General features: G+C 53.9%; 7 protein-coding genes across 7 annotated transcripts; 2 read left to right on the top strand and 5 right to left on the bottom strand.

The window, feature by feature from the left end:
* Window positions 1-77: 77 nt before the first annotated feature.
* Window positions 78-1,108, bottom strand: POSPLADRAFT_1054737 (hypothetical protein; the record flags this gene model as incomplete). The annotated part of the gene is made up of 6 exons (XM_024480553.1): window positions 78-134; window positions 187-366; window positions 425-742; window positions 809-930; window positions 986-1,012; window positions 1,081-1,108. 6 exons carry the CDS (start codon window positions 1,106-1,108, stop codon window positions 78-80), a joined length of 732 nt encoding a protein of 243 aa, XP_024340916.1.
* Window positions 1,109-1,704: 596 nt separating this feature from the next.
* On the bottom strand, window positions 1,705-2,738 carry POSPLADRAFT_1045241 (hypothetical protein; the record flags this gene model as incomplete). The annotated part of the gene is made up of 6 exons (XM_024478712.1): window positions 1,705-1,779; window positions 1,834-2,013; window positions 2,070-2,387; window positions 2,444-2,565; window positions 2,630-2,656; window positions 2,711-2,738. 6 exons carry the CDS (start codon window positions 2,736-2,738, stop codon window positions 1,705-1,707), a joined length of 750 nt encoding a protein of 249 aa, XP_024340915.1.
* Window positions 2,739-3,488: 750 nt separating this feature from the next.
* POSPLADRAFT_1138035 (hypothetical protein) lies at window positions 3,489-4,516 on the bottom strand (the record flags this gene model as incomplete). The annotated part of the gene is made up of 6 exons (XM_024484860.1): window positions 3,489-3,563; window positions 3,617-3,796; window positions 3,853-4,170; window positions 4,229-4,350; window positions 4,403-4,429; window positions 4,489-4,516. The coding sequence occupies 6 exons, from the start codon at window positions 4,514-4,516 to the stop codon at window positions 3,489-3,491; spliced, it is 750 nt and encodes a 249-aa protein (XP_024340914.1).
* Window positions 4,517-5,287: 771 nt separating this feature from the next.
* Window positions 5,288-6,334, bottom strand: POSPLADRAFT_1045239 (hypothetical protein; the record flags this gene model as incomplete). The annotated part of the gene is made up of 6 exons (XM_024478711.1): window positions 5,288-5,362; window positions 5,416-5,595; window positions 5,654-5,971; window positions 6,036-6,157; window positions 6,214-6,240; window positions 6,307-6,334. The coding sequence occupies 6 exons, from the start codon at window positions 6,332-6,334 to the stop codon at window positions 5,288-5,290; spliced, it is 750 nt and encodes a 249-aa protein (XP_024340913.1).
* Window positions 6,335-7,066: 732 nt separating this feature from the next.
* Window positions 7,067-8,837, top strand: POSPLADRAFT_1039298 (hypothetical protein). The gene is made up of 8 exons (XM_024477524.1): window positions 7,067-7,143; window positions 7,199-7,278; window positions 7,329-7,454; window positions 7,508-7,590; window positions 7,642-7,751; window positions 7,804-8,462; window positions 8,523-8,623; window positions 8,676-8,837. The coding sequence occupies exons 1-8, from the start codon at window positions 7,095-7,097 to the stop codon at window positions 8,746-8,748; spliced, it is 1,281 nt and encodes a 426-aa protein (XP_024340912.1). The 5' UTR covers window positions 7,067-7,094; the 3' UTR covers window positions 8,749-8,837.
* A 60-nt stretch (window positions 8,838-8,897) lies between these two features.
* POSPLADRAFT_1069597 (hypothetical protein) lies at window positions 8,898-11,124 on the bottom strand (the record flags this gene model as incomplete). The annotated part of the gene is made up of 5 exons (XM_024482356.1): window positions 8,898-8,980; window positions 9,032-9,842; window positions 9,905-10,148; window positions 10,202-10,719; window positions 10,948-11,124. 5 exons carry the CDS (start codon window positions 11,122-11,124, stop codon window positions 8,898-8,900), a joined length of 1,833 nt encoding a protein of 610 aa, XP_024340911.1.
* Window positions 11,125-11,517: 393 nt separating this feature from the next.
* On the top strand, window positions 11,518-14,716 carry POSPLADRAFT_1137777 (hypothetical protein; the record flags this gene model as incomplete). The annotated part of the gene is made up of 6 exons (XM_024484832.1): window positions 11,518-12,461; window positions 12,516-12,690; window positions 12,805-12,923; window positions 12,986-13,041; window positions 13,090-13,597; window positions 13,657-14,716. 6 exons carry the CDS (start codon window positions 11,518-11,520, stop codon window positions 14,714-14,716), a joined length of 2,862 nt encoding a protein of 953 aa, XP_024340910.1.
* Between the last annotated feature and the right edge of the window lie 289 nt (window positions 14,717-15,005).

Genomic DNA, 15,005 nt, shown 5'->3' with positions numbered 1-15,005 from the left:
GGGTGACGACGCTGCGCCGGATATGTATGACCACCTGGGAATGTTCGGCCTTTGCGCATTCACAAGTACTTGATGAACTATTCCACGGTCGCCTTGAACGAGCCCTCCTTCCCTGCCCTGGTCTTCGGGTTGTTCTGGGGGCAACGGTTGGCGACTCAATCGCAGAGGTAGATGTCGAACACGTACTGTGTCTCCGCGGACGGCAAATCCGTGTGTACATCCGTCCCAGTACGTCCGGACGTAGCCAGGTGCGAACTTGTCATTGCCGAAGACCTCATCAGCAATCGCCTGGGATTCCCTGGGGAACTGCTCGTCCACTTCGCAGCTGTTGACGAGCAGGGGCGCCTTGGCTTCCTTCTTGTAGTTCTACACAACCAAAGTAGTCTCACGTCAGAGAAATTCAGTCGCAGATCACGGCACTGACCTCCAAGTCCTCGGGGATCTTCAAGAGCGACGGGTGCGTGACTACGGTGACCTGACTCTCGTTCTTGCGCGCGAGATAGAACCCAGGCAGCGCGCCAAAGCAGTAGCCCGTCGTGCCGAAACGTGTGACGCCCTGCGTCTTGAGAGCGGCAACCACGGAATCGACGACAGGCTGCCACGACTCGTCCGAGTGCCGCTTGAACCATGGGGGGAAGTCGAAGGTGCCTTTGTTGAACTCCTCGTCAGGTACAGGTTCGCCGTTGAAGATGTCGGGCATGACGACTTTGAAGCCGTTACTGGCAAAGTCATCCGCAAGGAGCTACGGCATATTTTCCGATTGTCAGTCACGATTGTTAGAAATCAACAAAGGGCGAAGGGATTTCACCCTGTTGTTGTTCCATGGGATGCCAAACGCATCCGTAAAGAACAGGACGACCTTGTCCTTAGTATAGTCGATCTTAGGCGTGGCTACATAGCATTGTATGCCGCCAATCGCCTCGATCGTGCCTGCAATTCAATCGTCTTAAACTCTGCCTCATTAATAGAAATCAATGCTAATTACCTTCTGGCGTGCCCTCGTAGCGGACCCCTGCATGAACAGATGCGCATTAGAAATTAGTCGTAAGACAAACTTCGCAGCCTAAGGGACCGCCGTACCGCTGATACAATCCTTGCAAAGGCTCATTATCGCAGCACAGGTGTCTCGGGATTAAGACTTGGCGAGTATGAATCCGGTCCGGAGCCGTCAGAATTAAGAAATACAGAACTAGAAGGCAGCTAGCAATACATCGACCAAATCAACGAATCCGCCTCCAAGATGGTGGCTTCAAATGAAGGGTGGGAGGATGTTTGTATCCTCAGGAATCCTCTTTATATAAGATATCTCTCACTCTCTTGCCGATGCCGACGAACTTAAGAGGCGGCTGTAATGGCGCTCGATCAGTCGGTCTGACTCAGTCGTGCTCTGACAATTGTGCTGATCCGAGTCGATCTTCCTCGGTTCCGAAACTGCAATATTATCACTTCATATTGGGAGTTAGGTTCGCTCTTCGCTCAAGTGAGTTCTTATGCGAGGGGACGTAAGCATTTGACTACAGTGCTTTGTAAAACGGCTGTCAATCCTACGTCGCGGACTGGAGCATGTAGCCTAGACATATGCACAAGCCAAGGATTGCTTTCTCGGATACCCTAAATGGAGCCGGGCTACGCTCGGCATCTCTTACCTATTGTACATTCGAGACTATCTTCGCGCGATAAACGCACACGCACATCTCTATATGCTCACAGATATTTCAGGAAGAACTCCACCGTAGCCTTGAAGGATCCCTCTTTGCCCTCCTTGACCTTCGGGTTGCTCTGCCATTTTCAGTGAGATGAGTCCTTGTCACGACAATCTCAAGAAGTACTTACGAGATCTCCGCGAACCGCAAAGCCGTGGGTACAGCCTTCCCAGTACGTCCGCTCGTAGCCAGGCCCGAATTTCCCGCCACCCAGGACCTCGTCGGCGCTCGCCTGGGCCTCTAGTGGGAACGCCCTGTCCACCTCGCAGCTGTTAATGAGGAGGGGAGCCTTAGACTCCGTCTTGTATTTCTATCCAATGGCGTCAGCGTCGTCCGCACCTGTGATGCATGACAGACTAGACTCACCTCTAGGTCGTCAGGAATCTTCAAGCGAGACGGGTGCGAGACGACCGTGACGTGACTCTCGTTCTTGCATGCGAGGTACCACGCAGGGGGCGCACCGAAGCAGTAGCCCGTCGTGCCAAACCGCGTCACCCCTTGCTCCTTCAGTGCGGCAACCACAGGGTCGACGGCGGTCTTCCACGTCTCTTCCGGGTGCCGTGCGAACCACGCCTCACGATTGAAGCTGGCATTGTTCAGGTCCATTTCGCCGATCGGGTCGCCATTGAAGATGTCGGGCATAACGACCTTGAAGCCATTTCGGGCGATGTCATCGGCGAGCAGCTGCGAGAGACCGGCTCAGCACCGCCTCTGCGTGCGAAAGGGGAAATAAGGCGTACCTTGTTGTTGATGAGGGGGATTCCAAAGACGTCCGTGAGGAACAAGACGATTTTGTCCTTTGGGTAGTCGCCCGTCGGCGTCGCGACATAGCTCTCGACGCCGCCGATCTTCTCGATCTGGCCTGGGTAGCCCGGTAAGCTTCCAGATGATCACCACCGTCATGGCGCATTTCGTCGCAGACTGACCTTCGGGCGTGCCCTCGTGGCGAACACCTGAACGTACGCGGGTTAGATCAACACTTTGCCAGAAGGCTTCTTCTCCCTTACCGCTGATACACTCCTTGCAAAGACTCATGGCTGGTTATTCACTTGTTCGAAGTGGCAGATGGTCTCTAGAAGCCCGGGGAGACGAGTGAACTGCCATGTTCGCTGAGCGTCAACTTTATATACCACGAACAATACTGCCACAAACATCGATTCCCCGCGACTGACAGACCGCAGGCAGTTTGCCCACCGCTGCTCCACCGCACCTAAACAGCAACACCAGGGTAGGGCGCGATGGCGACGTTCTGACCAAGTTCTTGGGAGTAAGCACTTAGTTTGCCGTGTAGCCACGCCAGCGTCGGCATCCGGGATGCTCGGCCGCTGAGCGCTATACCATATGCCTCATTTGGTGAGCCATATGCTGCCTCAGGCTGTAAACCGCTGTGATCGCTACCGCTCTGACAGAGGACAAGCATATGTGAAGATGCCTCGCTGTATGCGCATAGTCCTAGAGCGCGCGCGGTTAGGCATCAAGAGAAGACAGAAATCAACCCCCCCGCTTTGATCAGAGGATGTCAATATCGAAAGATCTCTAAGATCTCGCCAACTCATTTGATGCCGCTCGTCAAAATCGCCTTTCGCCGAATCCAGGCACAAAGACCAGTTGCTCATTTGAGGCTTTGCTTATTACATAGAGATATCATAAGGACGCGCGCATATCTAGTAAAGCACAAGGCTGTGATGCTTCAGGGATACGTTCACTGAATACATATTCCTCTCATAATGTACAAGGACGTATCTGGCACTACTATTGTCGCATGTTCACAACCACTCTCCCAGCTCACAAGTGCTTGAGGAAGAACTCAACGGTCGACGTGAACGCACCCTCCTTGCCTGCCTTGACCTTCGGATTGCTCTGCATTCCGCGGTGAGAAAAAAACGCCGTTCGCACAGGGATGGAAGACGTACCAGGTCACCGCGAACGGCGAAACCGTGTGTGCAGCCGTCGTAGTAGTTCCTCACATATCCAGGCGCGAATTTTCCTTCACCGAGGATCTCGTCGGCGACGGCTTGCGACTCCTTCGGGAACTGCGTGTCAACTTCGCAGCTGTTGATGAGCAGGGGGGCCTTGGACTCGGCCTTGTATTTCTGCAGATAAAGCGTCAGCTCTGTGCATGACATGGTCTGCTGCAAGATGCACATACCTCGAGGTCCTCGGGAACCTTCAGGCGCGACGGGTGGGCGACGACCGTGGCGTGGCTCTCGTTCTTGAGGGCGAGGTAGAACGCCGGGGGAGCACCAAAGCAATAGCCTGTAGTGCCGAAGCGGGTCACGCCCTGCTCCTTGAGCGCAGCGACGACCGCGTCAACGGGGTTCTTCCACGACTCGTCGGGGTGCTTGCTGAACCACGCGGCGAAGTCAATTTTGCCGCTGTTCAGGTCCGCGTCCGAGATGGGGTCGGCGGCGAGGATGTCGGGCACGACAACCTTGAAGCCGTTGCGTGCGAAGTCATCGGCGAGCAGCTACCAGGGCATAAGGACCGGAGAAAAATGCGGAAGAGGTGAAGGCTAGCAAGCACACCTTGTTGTTGTTGAGAGGGATACCGAAGACGTCCGTAAGGAACAGGATAACCTTGTCCTTCGGGTAATCAACGGAGGGTGTCGCAACATAGCATTCGACACCGCCAATCTTCTCGATCTTGCCTATGAGCCTGTGAGATCCGGGGTAGGAAAAACATAGTCTAGACGCACTCACCCTCCGCGGTCCCCTCATGGCGGACGCCTTTGGTACGATTACATTGAATTAGTTTTAGTCCATTGAGGCTAGGGAGTTGTTCGCACCGCTGACGCAATCCTTGCAGAAGCTCATGGTGGTGGTAGTGGAGAGAAAAGAGATGGAAGGACGATTGAGTTGCTGGACGGAGGTACCTGGTAGACAGAGAGACAAAGTCCTTATAAATCGTAGCTATTACACCATCCGTCGCCGCCACCATCTTTCCATCCGATCTGACCTTGGAAACATCTGTTTTCCAGATAGAACCTGATTTCTGCTCGGCCATTGGATGACATAGTCCCCCGGCACGACCAGGAGTGGAAGTACTGTGATCGAACTAGCTCTTCGACGGCTCGGCATGTATAGCGGCATGACGGAGATCGACCACAAAGGAAAATATCAATCACGAGAATATCAGCCACGAAAATACCAATCACGAAAATATGACGCATCACCGATCGAGCCGAAGGATCAATGATCCGAAGCATGATCGCTAGCTTGCACCGATCACTCTCTTCATTGACAAAGATCAAAACCACCGATGCAAGTCAAGTCTGGCAACATTGGCCACGAGGCATTGTTCTGAGAGGGACAATTACTCATACGCCTCGATTCTACAAAAGTCCGATGTTCTCTTCTTTTGAACATGTGGTTGGTACTTAACACGACACCCACGGCTCGTGATTATAAAGGAGCGATCATCACACGAGATTATGCCCACATTTGCACGACCGCAGTCATCGTTACTCGTGTTTTTGCAGAATCAATTGCAGCGCGAGATATCATCCGACACAAAATAACCTGTTCTCATGACAGCTCCTAATCACGACGATGACTTCGCCTGATAGCTGAGAATCTCGTCACCAATCAGAGATACTTCAGGAAGAACTCAACCGTCGCCTTGAATGCGCCTTCCTTACCAGCCTTGACCTTAGGGTCGCTCTACATCCCCGTATCAGCCGTCAGAGACGCTCTGAACGAGACAGGAAACAAACCATATCACCACGGACGGCAAAGCCGTGGACGCAGCCGTCGAAATGCACCCTCTCGTAGCCAGGTGTGAATTTTCCTCCGCCAAGTACCTCATCGGCAATGGCCTGGGCCTCCAGCGGAAATTGCCGGTCGACTTCGCAGGTAACAATCAGCAGGGGTATCTTCGACTCGGCCTTGTATTTCTGCAGCATGGTGAGTTAATGACATACTGACACTTCTGCGGATTGCCAAAATTGGTACCTCAAGGTCCTCAGGAGCTTTCAAGTGCGACGGGTGCGCGACGGCCGTGGCGTGGCTCTCGTTCTTGAGCGCGAGGTAGAACGCAGGCGGTGCGCCAAAGCAGTAGCCTGTGATGCCGAAACGGGTCACGCCCTGCGCCTTGAGCGCGGCGACGACCGCGTCGATCGTGGGGAGCCACGTATCGGGGGTGTGCCTCGCAAGCCACCCCTCGATGTCAAAGCTGGTATTGTTCAGGTCATTTTCGCCAACGGGATCTTCGAACAGGATGTCCGGCATGACGACTTTAAAGCCGTTGCGCGCAAAATCATCGGCGAGTAGCTGTCGTGGTGGTTTGGTCTTAGCGATTCATGTACAGAAAAGACGTAGAAACTAGCAAGGGTACCTTGGGGTTGTTCAGACGAATACCGAAGATATCCGTGAGGTACAGGACGACCTTGTCCTTAGAGTAGTCGCCCGTGGGTGTCGCGACGTAACATTCAACGCCGCCAATTTTCTCCATCTTGCCTGGAGGTTTGATTAGAATAGGTGCCGCAACGTAAAATCGGCATGCACGCGCTCACCCTCGGGAGTACCTTCGTGGCGTACACCTTGGGTTGAGAAAGATACCGTTAGTTCGGTCAGGGGTCAAAATGCGACGCTGATCCCCCTCGCACCGCTGATGCAATCCTTGCAGGAACTCATTTCGCTCGCTTTGACTGGTGACGGTGGATAGAAGATGTAAAGGCGACCTGATGAATTAAAGCGGCATACCCTGGCTATTAAAGAGGTATGGGTGTTCTGTCTTATGTGCTACATCCGCCGCTGTCGGTCTTCAATCATTCTCGAGTGGTAAGGCGTCAGCATCCCTTACAAATATGACATGAGCGCTCACGATGAGTAATATGACCGGAGATCTACGAGAAAGCCCAACCAATTGCGTCGTGGTAGTCAGTTTTCGGCACTGTGCGCAGTAATGCAAAACGGTACGTTCAGAGACGCACTCGACGACATTGCCCGCCAAGGAGCCCAAGACACGAGAGAAATGGAATAAAATGGTGTGCTTTTGGAAGATAATAGATATGTCTTGCCCTTGGAGCACCTGGTGCAGACCTGCATTATAACGATTTGTGGAATCCCAGCCTGAGTCAGACCGGGTCAACGGCAGCCTAAGTTCATCTGGCCAAATATAAGTGCACGTCACGGAGCAATTCCGCTCTTGACAGACTCATCACGGAGGACCATGTCAGCAGACAGTGATAAAATGTGCGGTCGCAGGCGAGCAGCGGTTGTGGTGGCAGCCCCCAAGCCTTGCCGAATCGATAGAGGGGGGCGCATCTCGTCTTATCTGAGTAGCTTGATCTGCATGTGCGATCATATTGATCTTGATTTTGAGTCACTCGAAGTTTTAGCGCTAAAGCCTCAGCGGTGCGGTGATCTGTGTTTACCCTCATCTCAGTCCATCATGTCTGCCTCGAAAGGTCGTGTTCTGTTGGCCTACTCTGGAGGTCTTGGTCAGTCATGATGATGTTACTTCGTGTCGGGCGTTCGAGCTCACCGATGCGCCAGATACCTCGTGCATCCTCGCTTGGTTGATTGAGGAGGGATATGAGGTCTACGCTTTCATGGCCGATGTCGGACAGGAGGAGGTCCGTTCTTGTATTCATCTCCACGTTCCATCGCTCTCATATCTCTATAGGACTTTGAAGCTGCCCGCAAGAAGGCCCTCGCAGTGGGCGCGAAGAAGTTCTTCCTGGAGGACCTGAAGCGAGAGTTCGTAACTGAGCTCATCTACCCCGCTGTACAGGCAAACTGCATTTACGAGGTGTGCTCCTTTTCCATATCTCGATCTCTGTGGATATCTAATCCATTACACAGAACGTCTACTTGCTGGGCACGTCCCTTGCACGTCCCGTCATTGCCCGGGGCATGATGTCCGTCGCAGACAAGGAGGGATGCGAGTGAGTATGCGACCGTCACGAAGCCTCATGCATGAATCTGAAGTCCGATAGCTATGTCTCTCACGGCTGCACAGGCAAGGGCAACGACCAAGTTCGCTTTGAGCTTGCCTTCTACGGCTTGAAGCCCGACATCAAGGTTATTGCACCATGGCGCATCCCTGGTGCGCGAAACAGTTGTTCAATTCATCATAAGCTGATAGCCATCACCCCCAGCGTTCTACCATCGATTTGCGGGCCGGCAAGCACTTCTTACGTACGCCGCAGAGAAGAAGATTCCTGTCCAGCAGACCGCGGCCAAGCCCTGGTCCACTGACGAGAATCTCTTCCACATTTCCTACGAGGCAGGCATCCTCGAGGACCCCGACACGACACCGCCCGCGGACATGTGGAAGCTCACCACCGCGCCCGAGGATGCGCCCACCACCCCCGAGCGCATCTCGATCGAGTTCGCTCGCGGGCTGCCCGTCAAGGTGACTGTGCCGGCGGAGAACAAGACGTACACGGACCCGGTCGAGGTGTTCCTCGCGCTGAACGCGCTCGCTCGCAAGCACGGCATCGGGCGTATTGACATCGTCGAGAACCGCTTCATTGGTGTTAAGTCGCGCGGCTGCTACGAGTCGCCCGCTGCGACAATCTTGCGCGTCGCGCACATGGACCTCGAGGGTCTTACGCTTGACCGCAACGTCCGCGCGCTGCGGGATCAGTTCGTTACGATTGAGCTGAGCCGCATCCTGTACAACGGCCACTGGTTCACGCCTGAGCGCGAGTTCGTCGTCAGTGCGATCCCGAGCAGCCAGCGGACCGTCAACGGCCTTGTCCGTCTCAAGCTGTACAAGGGCAACGTCGCAGTCGAGGGTCGCTCGTCTAGCGAGGTCAGCATGCTTCGATCATAAGCGAATGCTGAAAAAAGAACTGATGTTGGCTTTCATCAGGGGCTCTACGACGAGAAAGAGTCGTCCATGGATGAACTTGGTGGTTTCGAGCCGACCGACACCTCTGGTTTCATCCAAATTGAGTCGATCCGCATTAAGAAGTGAGTGAACAGGATGTTTGCTAGGAGCCGTGTTGACTTGACTGTGCATTAGGTGGGCGCAGGCCAACATCCGCAAAGGTCAGGGAGGTATTGAGCCCAAGGACGTATACGGCTCTCGCGTTTGAACAGCCCCAAAATTGAGATCGCAGCCTCGCCACTAGTCTGTACTTGCTATATCCAATAAAATCTACGGAACACCGAGCACCGAGCTTCATTATTCGTGAAGGCTACCAATGCCGCGCTACGAGATTGTTCAACGACGTATTACCATGTTTCATAGCAGTTGAAGTTCTCCGTGACGCGTACCCAGGATGACTCTTCCTGTTGCCTCGGAGAACGCACAATGTGTGATATCGTCTGGCAAAGCATATTCATGAACTGAATTTCACAAAAGGATGCTGAGCTCACCTCGTAGGTCAGGCGAAAACACTTCGTAAATCGTCTCACCGCGAAGGGTGCGCTCGCCAGGATCCTCCCACCAATTCAATTCCTCCTCCGTTCCCTCACCAGTCCCTTCGTTTTCACTGGTAGACGCTTGAGTGTCGCTGACGGTCTCATCCTGCTCGCTCGGGCGGCCGCCAAATGACAGCGCCACATCCGGGGAAGACTTGAACCCTAGCACGCCTCGCTGGACGCTTCCTCTGCGGCGCTCGACCCAGATACCACGCATGCCCCGCGGTCCAAGGGTACATGCCGAGACAAACCCGCGAGAGCCTGGCGTCAACCCACTCCTAGGGACACGAACGCCTGACCCGATGTTCACGGTGGATGGATTGTAGGGTAGCGCCATATGGCGAGCAGCGAGTAGATGGACAGTCATGTGTGGCGGCGGAGGGTCTTGGAATATGCCGCCACCGGGGGTGGGTACGGGGAGGAGTAGGGATACGCGGTAGTGGAAGAGCCCGCGGAGCACATCGTATGCAAGGAAGGATACCGTGGTGCGAATGATGTCGGCCTCAGACGGTGATTCAGAGGAATGTAGACGTTGCGATGGATTTAGAGATCGTTGAGGCTCCGAGACGGATGCACCGCGGAAGGTTGTGCGAGGGAAATCGTGGGTCACTGCTTGTGCAGGAAGGCGTACAACCTCAGCAGGAGGAGCAGACGACCCATTGACTTTGTAGTTCGTTGGGAGCGTGTATAATTCCACCGAGCGCGTCCTGACGCAGAGAATATGATATTCGGTAATGAATCTAGCCGCAATAACCCCATTCCATTGCTGGAGAACGGAATAGGGATCAGATCAGCGCCACACGTAATGCATCTCACGACAAGACATACCACTTCATCTTCGTCACGCTCCGGGATGTCCAGCTTGTATAGTACCTGCAATTCTTGACTCGCAAGGGTACACACATTCGAATACGATAAAAATGCGAATTTCGAAGTCGGGCAGATAGCCCGAACTAGCATCGTCAGATTGGGCAACTGAAGTGCAGGCGAGATACGGATGTTGATTTGTGGTACTGTCCCCAGGTCTTTCTCATGTGGCATCCCTACACGAAGGAAGGTACTTCCATCATGACTGTACGCGAAGTTCCGTGAGAACATTGAAGATATGACATGTAGCTAACGTACGAAGTCACCGCGACATGGACAACACGTTGAGAGCCATCCAAGCATGCACAACATGAAGTAAACAAACCGGTCCCGAGCACGGGCTTGCTTGCGCAGAGCAATGGTCTTGATTCGGTTGCATTTGCTGACTTTCCGAGTGTATGTAGGACATTATTGGGCAGGAGGTCCCACACTTCGATAAGACGTTCATGATAGACACAAAGAAGAAATCGGTCGAGGAAAACATCGAGAGCTAGAATGGTCCTCGAGCCATCAGTGTGGCTGTCGAATTCTAGGTCGACACTGCCTTTTGGCCGAGGCTCAAGGGTTACTGAAGACACTCGCCGACGGAGCCAAGTACGCTCAACGCAATGGTAAGAAAGTACAAGACGTTCTATTTCGGTGCTGGACAAATCACGAGCAGTCGCATTGGGGTCGCGAGCGACGGCTGATGGCAGAGGAAGTTGACCATTAGTGGTGTGCAAGAGATCAAGCCAGAGCAGTCTGTCGCGCGTGAGGTGGTTTGCTCTGATGCAAGTCTACAGTCAAACGTTAGAATAGATTCGGCGCACAAGAAGTTTGCAAGGCAGGTCAGCCCGTACATCTTGTCACTAGATCGTAAGAACGGGATGGGAAGTACTTCGAAAGATATAATCCCGACAACATAGAGCATGAGGTCGGGCTAGTAAAGCATTACTCCATATGAAAGGCAGAACTGCATGCTGAGAGTACCATCGCCATGCTTAGCCCGGGACAAGAGCACTAACCTGACGGACTGCTAGGACGTCGGCCGCACTCAAGTATGAGATGATATGCAGGAAGATCTCGCTTGGGATACCCAGGAGGGTGGCGACATGTTCACGCGAGGACAATCTTGAGCTTTCGTCTGAGCCTGAGGTGGTGTGGTCTTGCGCATCAAGAGCAATGGGTCGGCCAGGCTGCATGAGAGCAGTATTGAGCTACTACACGGTCACGGCGCGGGCGGAGGCGCGTTGGGTCACGTAATGACATGACGTGACAAACGGTCTGCGCATCGCGTCAGCGTGACAAACCCGACGCGTCTCGTTGACTTCACACTGACCGCGTAACACCGCGAGCGCCGCCACAAGTGACAGCCACACCTGTTTGTGCTTGACTGTATGCGTGTTGCGTACACACTGACAGATCTTGGCCTTTGAGGTGCGTACCTCTAGTCTGTGGTTGTTATATCACTTAGAAGCTGACGATGGTAACACTTTGCTCTTGCAGACTAGTGCATCCGCGCAAACAAGCGCTGTATGCGGCTTGGGATAATCCTGAGATAATCCTCTGCAAGACCTAGAATGAAAGATACCAGTATGGAGAACTTTCAGGATAATCTACGACGAAGAGGGACGACCTTGCATTCGGATACCTCTCATGACGTGCGATGCAAAACACGTCCGCTTCCGTCCGCGCAAACCAAAGGCAAGGGATTTGAAGACCTAGGAAGTAGCTTCGCTCGGCCTTCGAAGCAACCTCCCAGCTCCCAAAGCAGAGTGACGCGGTCTCAAGACAAAGGGGAGGTGAAAGTGGCTACTCGTGACATTCGCACCACTATTTGGGACACAGGCAGTGAGGACAGCGATGACGAGTTGGACATGCTTTCAAGGCGATCTATTTCGCGCGAAGTTTCCTTCTCTCCAGGAACGTCATCCAAGAAGCCCACTGCGTCTCAGAAACCTCTCTCTAACAACCAAGGTGTCGTCATTGACGGTCAATTCCACGAATATAACCCGGCATTTCTTCCGAAGAAATCCTTACCCAGTTTCAGGAAGAATAAGAAAGGTCTCGATGCCGATACTGGCTCTGGACCTCTTTTGAGCCAACCATCTACGTCCTCTGCACGCGTGACGGCCGAAAGCTCTACATCGAGATTTCCCACACCGGAGCCTTCAGGCTCATCACAACCACGGAAGGCCTCAGGTGCACGTCCAAAGCCGAGAGCAGCTCATGCAGGCACGCGGAAACTAGCTCTTGAGACGAGCCCTCCTCCACCTCCAAAGCGCACGTCCGCGCGGAAGGGAAGGCGGGAACAAAACTCTCCACTCAACGAACTGAGCTCTAACCATGACCGACCGTCCTCTGAGCTAATACATCATCAAGACATTGAAGACGACCCGAAGACCCCTCGTCCTCAGAGACCAAGGCCTCGCCCTGTCCGCAAGGGAGCACGGACTCCGAACCCACAGCCTTTTCCGATGCCACCGCCTTTCCTTGACAGCGGCGACGAGGATACCCAGAGAATGAAAGACCGCAAAGGGTGCGTGCACCAGCCGTCTCCTTTTTCCAAAGATAAGAATTTTATGCCGCCCAGGGTGAATGGGAAGGGCAAGGCGAAGGAGCAGTGTAATCCTATTGAAGCACTATCCCCTCTTTCCTCGCAGAAGCACAACGATCGCTTAACGCCTCCGCCGCGGCCGCTACTTGCCTTTCCGGAGTTGTCACCATTGTCGTCCGTACATCAAGACAGTCCCTCTCAACGTTGCAAGGTAAGCAAAGGCAATGGCCACGGTGTTGTTCTATCGTCTGCGGAAAGTAGCGCGGATGAATGCGAGCCCCCTTCGTCAAGCTATAAAATTCTGCCATTCCCGATGGAGACGCAGGTGCTTGAGAGCATCGGTCACTCTCCAGGGAAGCGTTTGTCGGAGGACGATTGCGACGTGGTGGTTGATGAGGAGGCCCAGAGAGAGCGGAAGAGGAGAAGGGCCAACCCGAATGCGATGTATGCTGCACTTGACGCGTATATTGCACTGAAACTTGCTGCTGATGGAAGTATGCGCGCAGATTGGCCGAACTCATGCGTGGGGATGGCGATGATGACCTTGATGAGGATGATCTGCGTAAGTTCCGTGTGTCCCTTGCATCATCTTGCTCATATGTTGTGTCAGTATTTCTAGATCCTGAGGTTGACCCCAAGACGTTATGTCCTTGGTGTGACGAACGGCTACCACCTGTACCGACACCATATCTTTCGACTTTGATTGCCATCGCCAAACAGGCATCCTGGCCAGATCTTCGGCCTTCTAATTCACTCGGTCTGCGGGCTCCGCTGGGTGCATTCGTCGGCGTTTGCCAGAGACATCGCTTTGAAAGCCATCAGGTACCGCTTGCCAAACGGCGGGGCTGGCCAACGGAGATTGAGTGGGACCGTGTAGGTGCGCGCGTTGCAGCGCTAAAGCCTAGGTTGCAAGCAATTCTCGACGACATTGACGAAGACTTCTTGCCTGGAGCATCTCGTAAGGAGGAGTACGAAGAAGACGGACAGTACGCTGATCGGCCCCGGAAAGGCAGCGTATTCTGGAGAGATGTGGTCAAGAGCGTGCGCAAGAAAGGCTCTAGGCAGACCGCCGGTGTAGCTGGACAGTTCGCCAGTTTCGATAAGACGCAACCAGGCTAGTGAGTTGGCATTTTCCCTCACCGCCAATTCATGGAGCTCATGTATTGGTAATGTCAAGCTATGGCGAGCTAGGTTACATGATCATCAACCAGACCATTTACAATCTCTTCCCTCCTGCTTCATTTCATGCCGACTCGACTCTTCCCCTCACTCCTACCGACTTTATTGCCCTTGTTCTCGTCCCCGAAGCCGCGGTCTCTCTCATCACGGAGGACATGAAACAGACTCGACAAGAGGCTATTGCTACTCTTCGCGAGAGTGCGGAGTATGGTGTTGCCATGTTCCCTGATGACCACGATAGCGCGGACGCAGTCAGTGCTGGCGAGCGCATTATCATGGAGAGGGCCCGTGTGAGGCGGAAGGAGTTGGAGGAGGCCGGAGACGAAGGATTCTGGACATCGATGGACGAGGTCGAGAGCAGTCAGCTACAGGACGAAGGAAAGCGCAAGGGCAGGCGGCGAAAAGCCCAAGGGAACGATTCAAGCGATGACAGCAAGGACGGTGAATGGGCCGGGACGAGGCATCAGAGAAAGGCCCAATCCGAAGTCAGAAAGAACCCACCGAGGCGTGGGCGGTCCAAGGCCGCCACGAGCGACGTGGATGCTGGAGACGATGTGGTTATGTTAACCGACAGCGGTCCTTCATCGCAACGCACGCCCAAGAAAGGGATAGCTACTCGTCCGAAGCCAAGGCCCAAGTCAAGGGCGCGCGGTGTCGCCGCATCTTCCGACATGGATATTGAGTTGCTCAGGGCTAGCTCAGATGACGAGTCACCTAAACTTACGTCTTGTCCTCGACCGCGGATCAAGCGACCTCCACCAAGAGCGGGCCAAGAAAGCACGTTAGAGAAGGAGAACGTACCTACGGACTACAGCACGGACTACTCTGATGCGCAGGAGATTGAACCTCCCCCGTCAAACCAGCTCAAGCGTCCACCGCGGACACGCCACATGGACGCGAAATCGTCTCGGGCTGAGGCGCCTGACGACGACGCTACGCCGCGGCCGAGAAAGATTTATCCTGTTTCATCCCCCCCGTCCGCCGCTGCCACGAGTGGAACCAAGCCAAACGTTTCTTTCCCTCTGATGGCAGCAAAGGAACGGCGCGCGAAACCGTGAGTATACCCAATGAATAAAGAATGTTGCTTTATGTTGACTTGAAGTACATGCAGCGTTCTGCAGTACCAGAAGGCACCGTGGAGGGGGCAGTCGATGAATGTTAATCATGACTGTCATCCCACTCGAGTGTCCACGACCATGGATGATTCAAACCAGCCTCATGGCGACACATCTGATATGTATGAGTGGCTTCTCGATGACAGCGAAGGTTAGATCGACCCACTCCAAATGTTAGGCTCCAGTAATTAAGTGCGCTCTAATATGTAAACGATACGGACGTGTGCGTGCT

The sequence above is a fragment of the Postia placenta genome (genome assembly GCF_002117355.1).
Source record: "Postia placenta MAD-698-R-SB12 unplaced genomic scaffold POSPLAscaffold_4, whole genome shotgun sequence".
Lineage (NCBI taxonomy): Eukaryota > Fungi > Basidiomycota > Agaricomycetes > Polyporales > Adustoporiaceae > Rhodonia > Rhodonia placenta.
The sequence above is the reverse complement of the archived record's forward strand: the minus strand, read 5'-3'. Positions and strand labels throughout refer to the sequence as shown.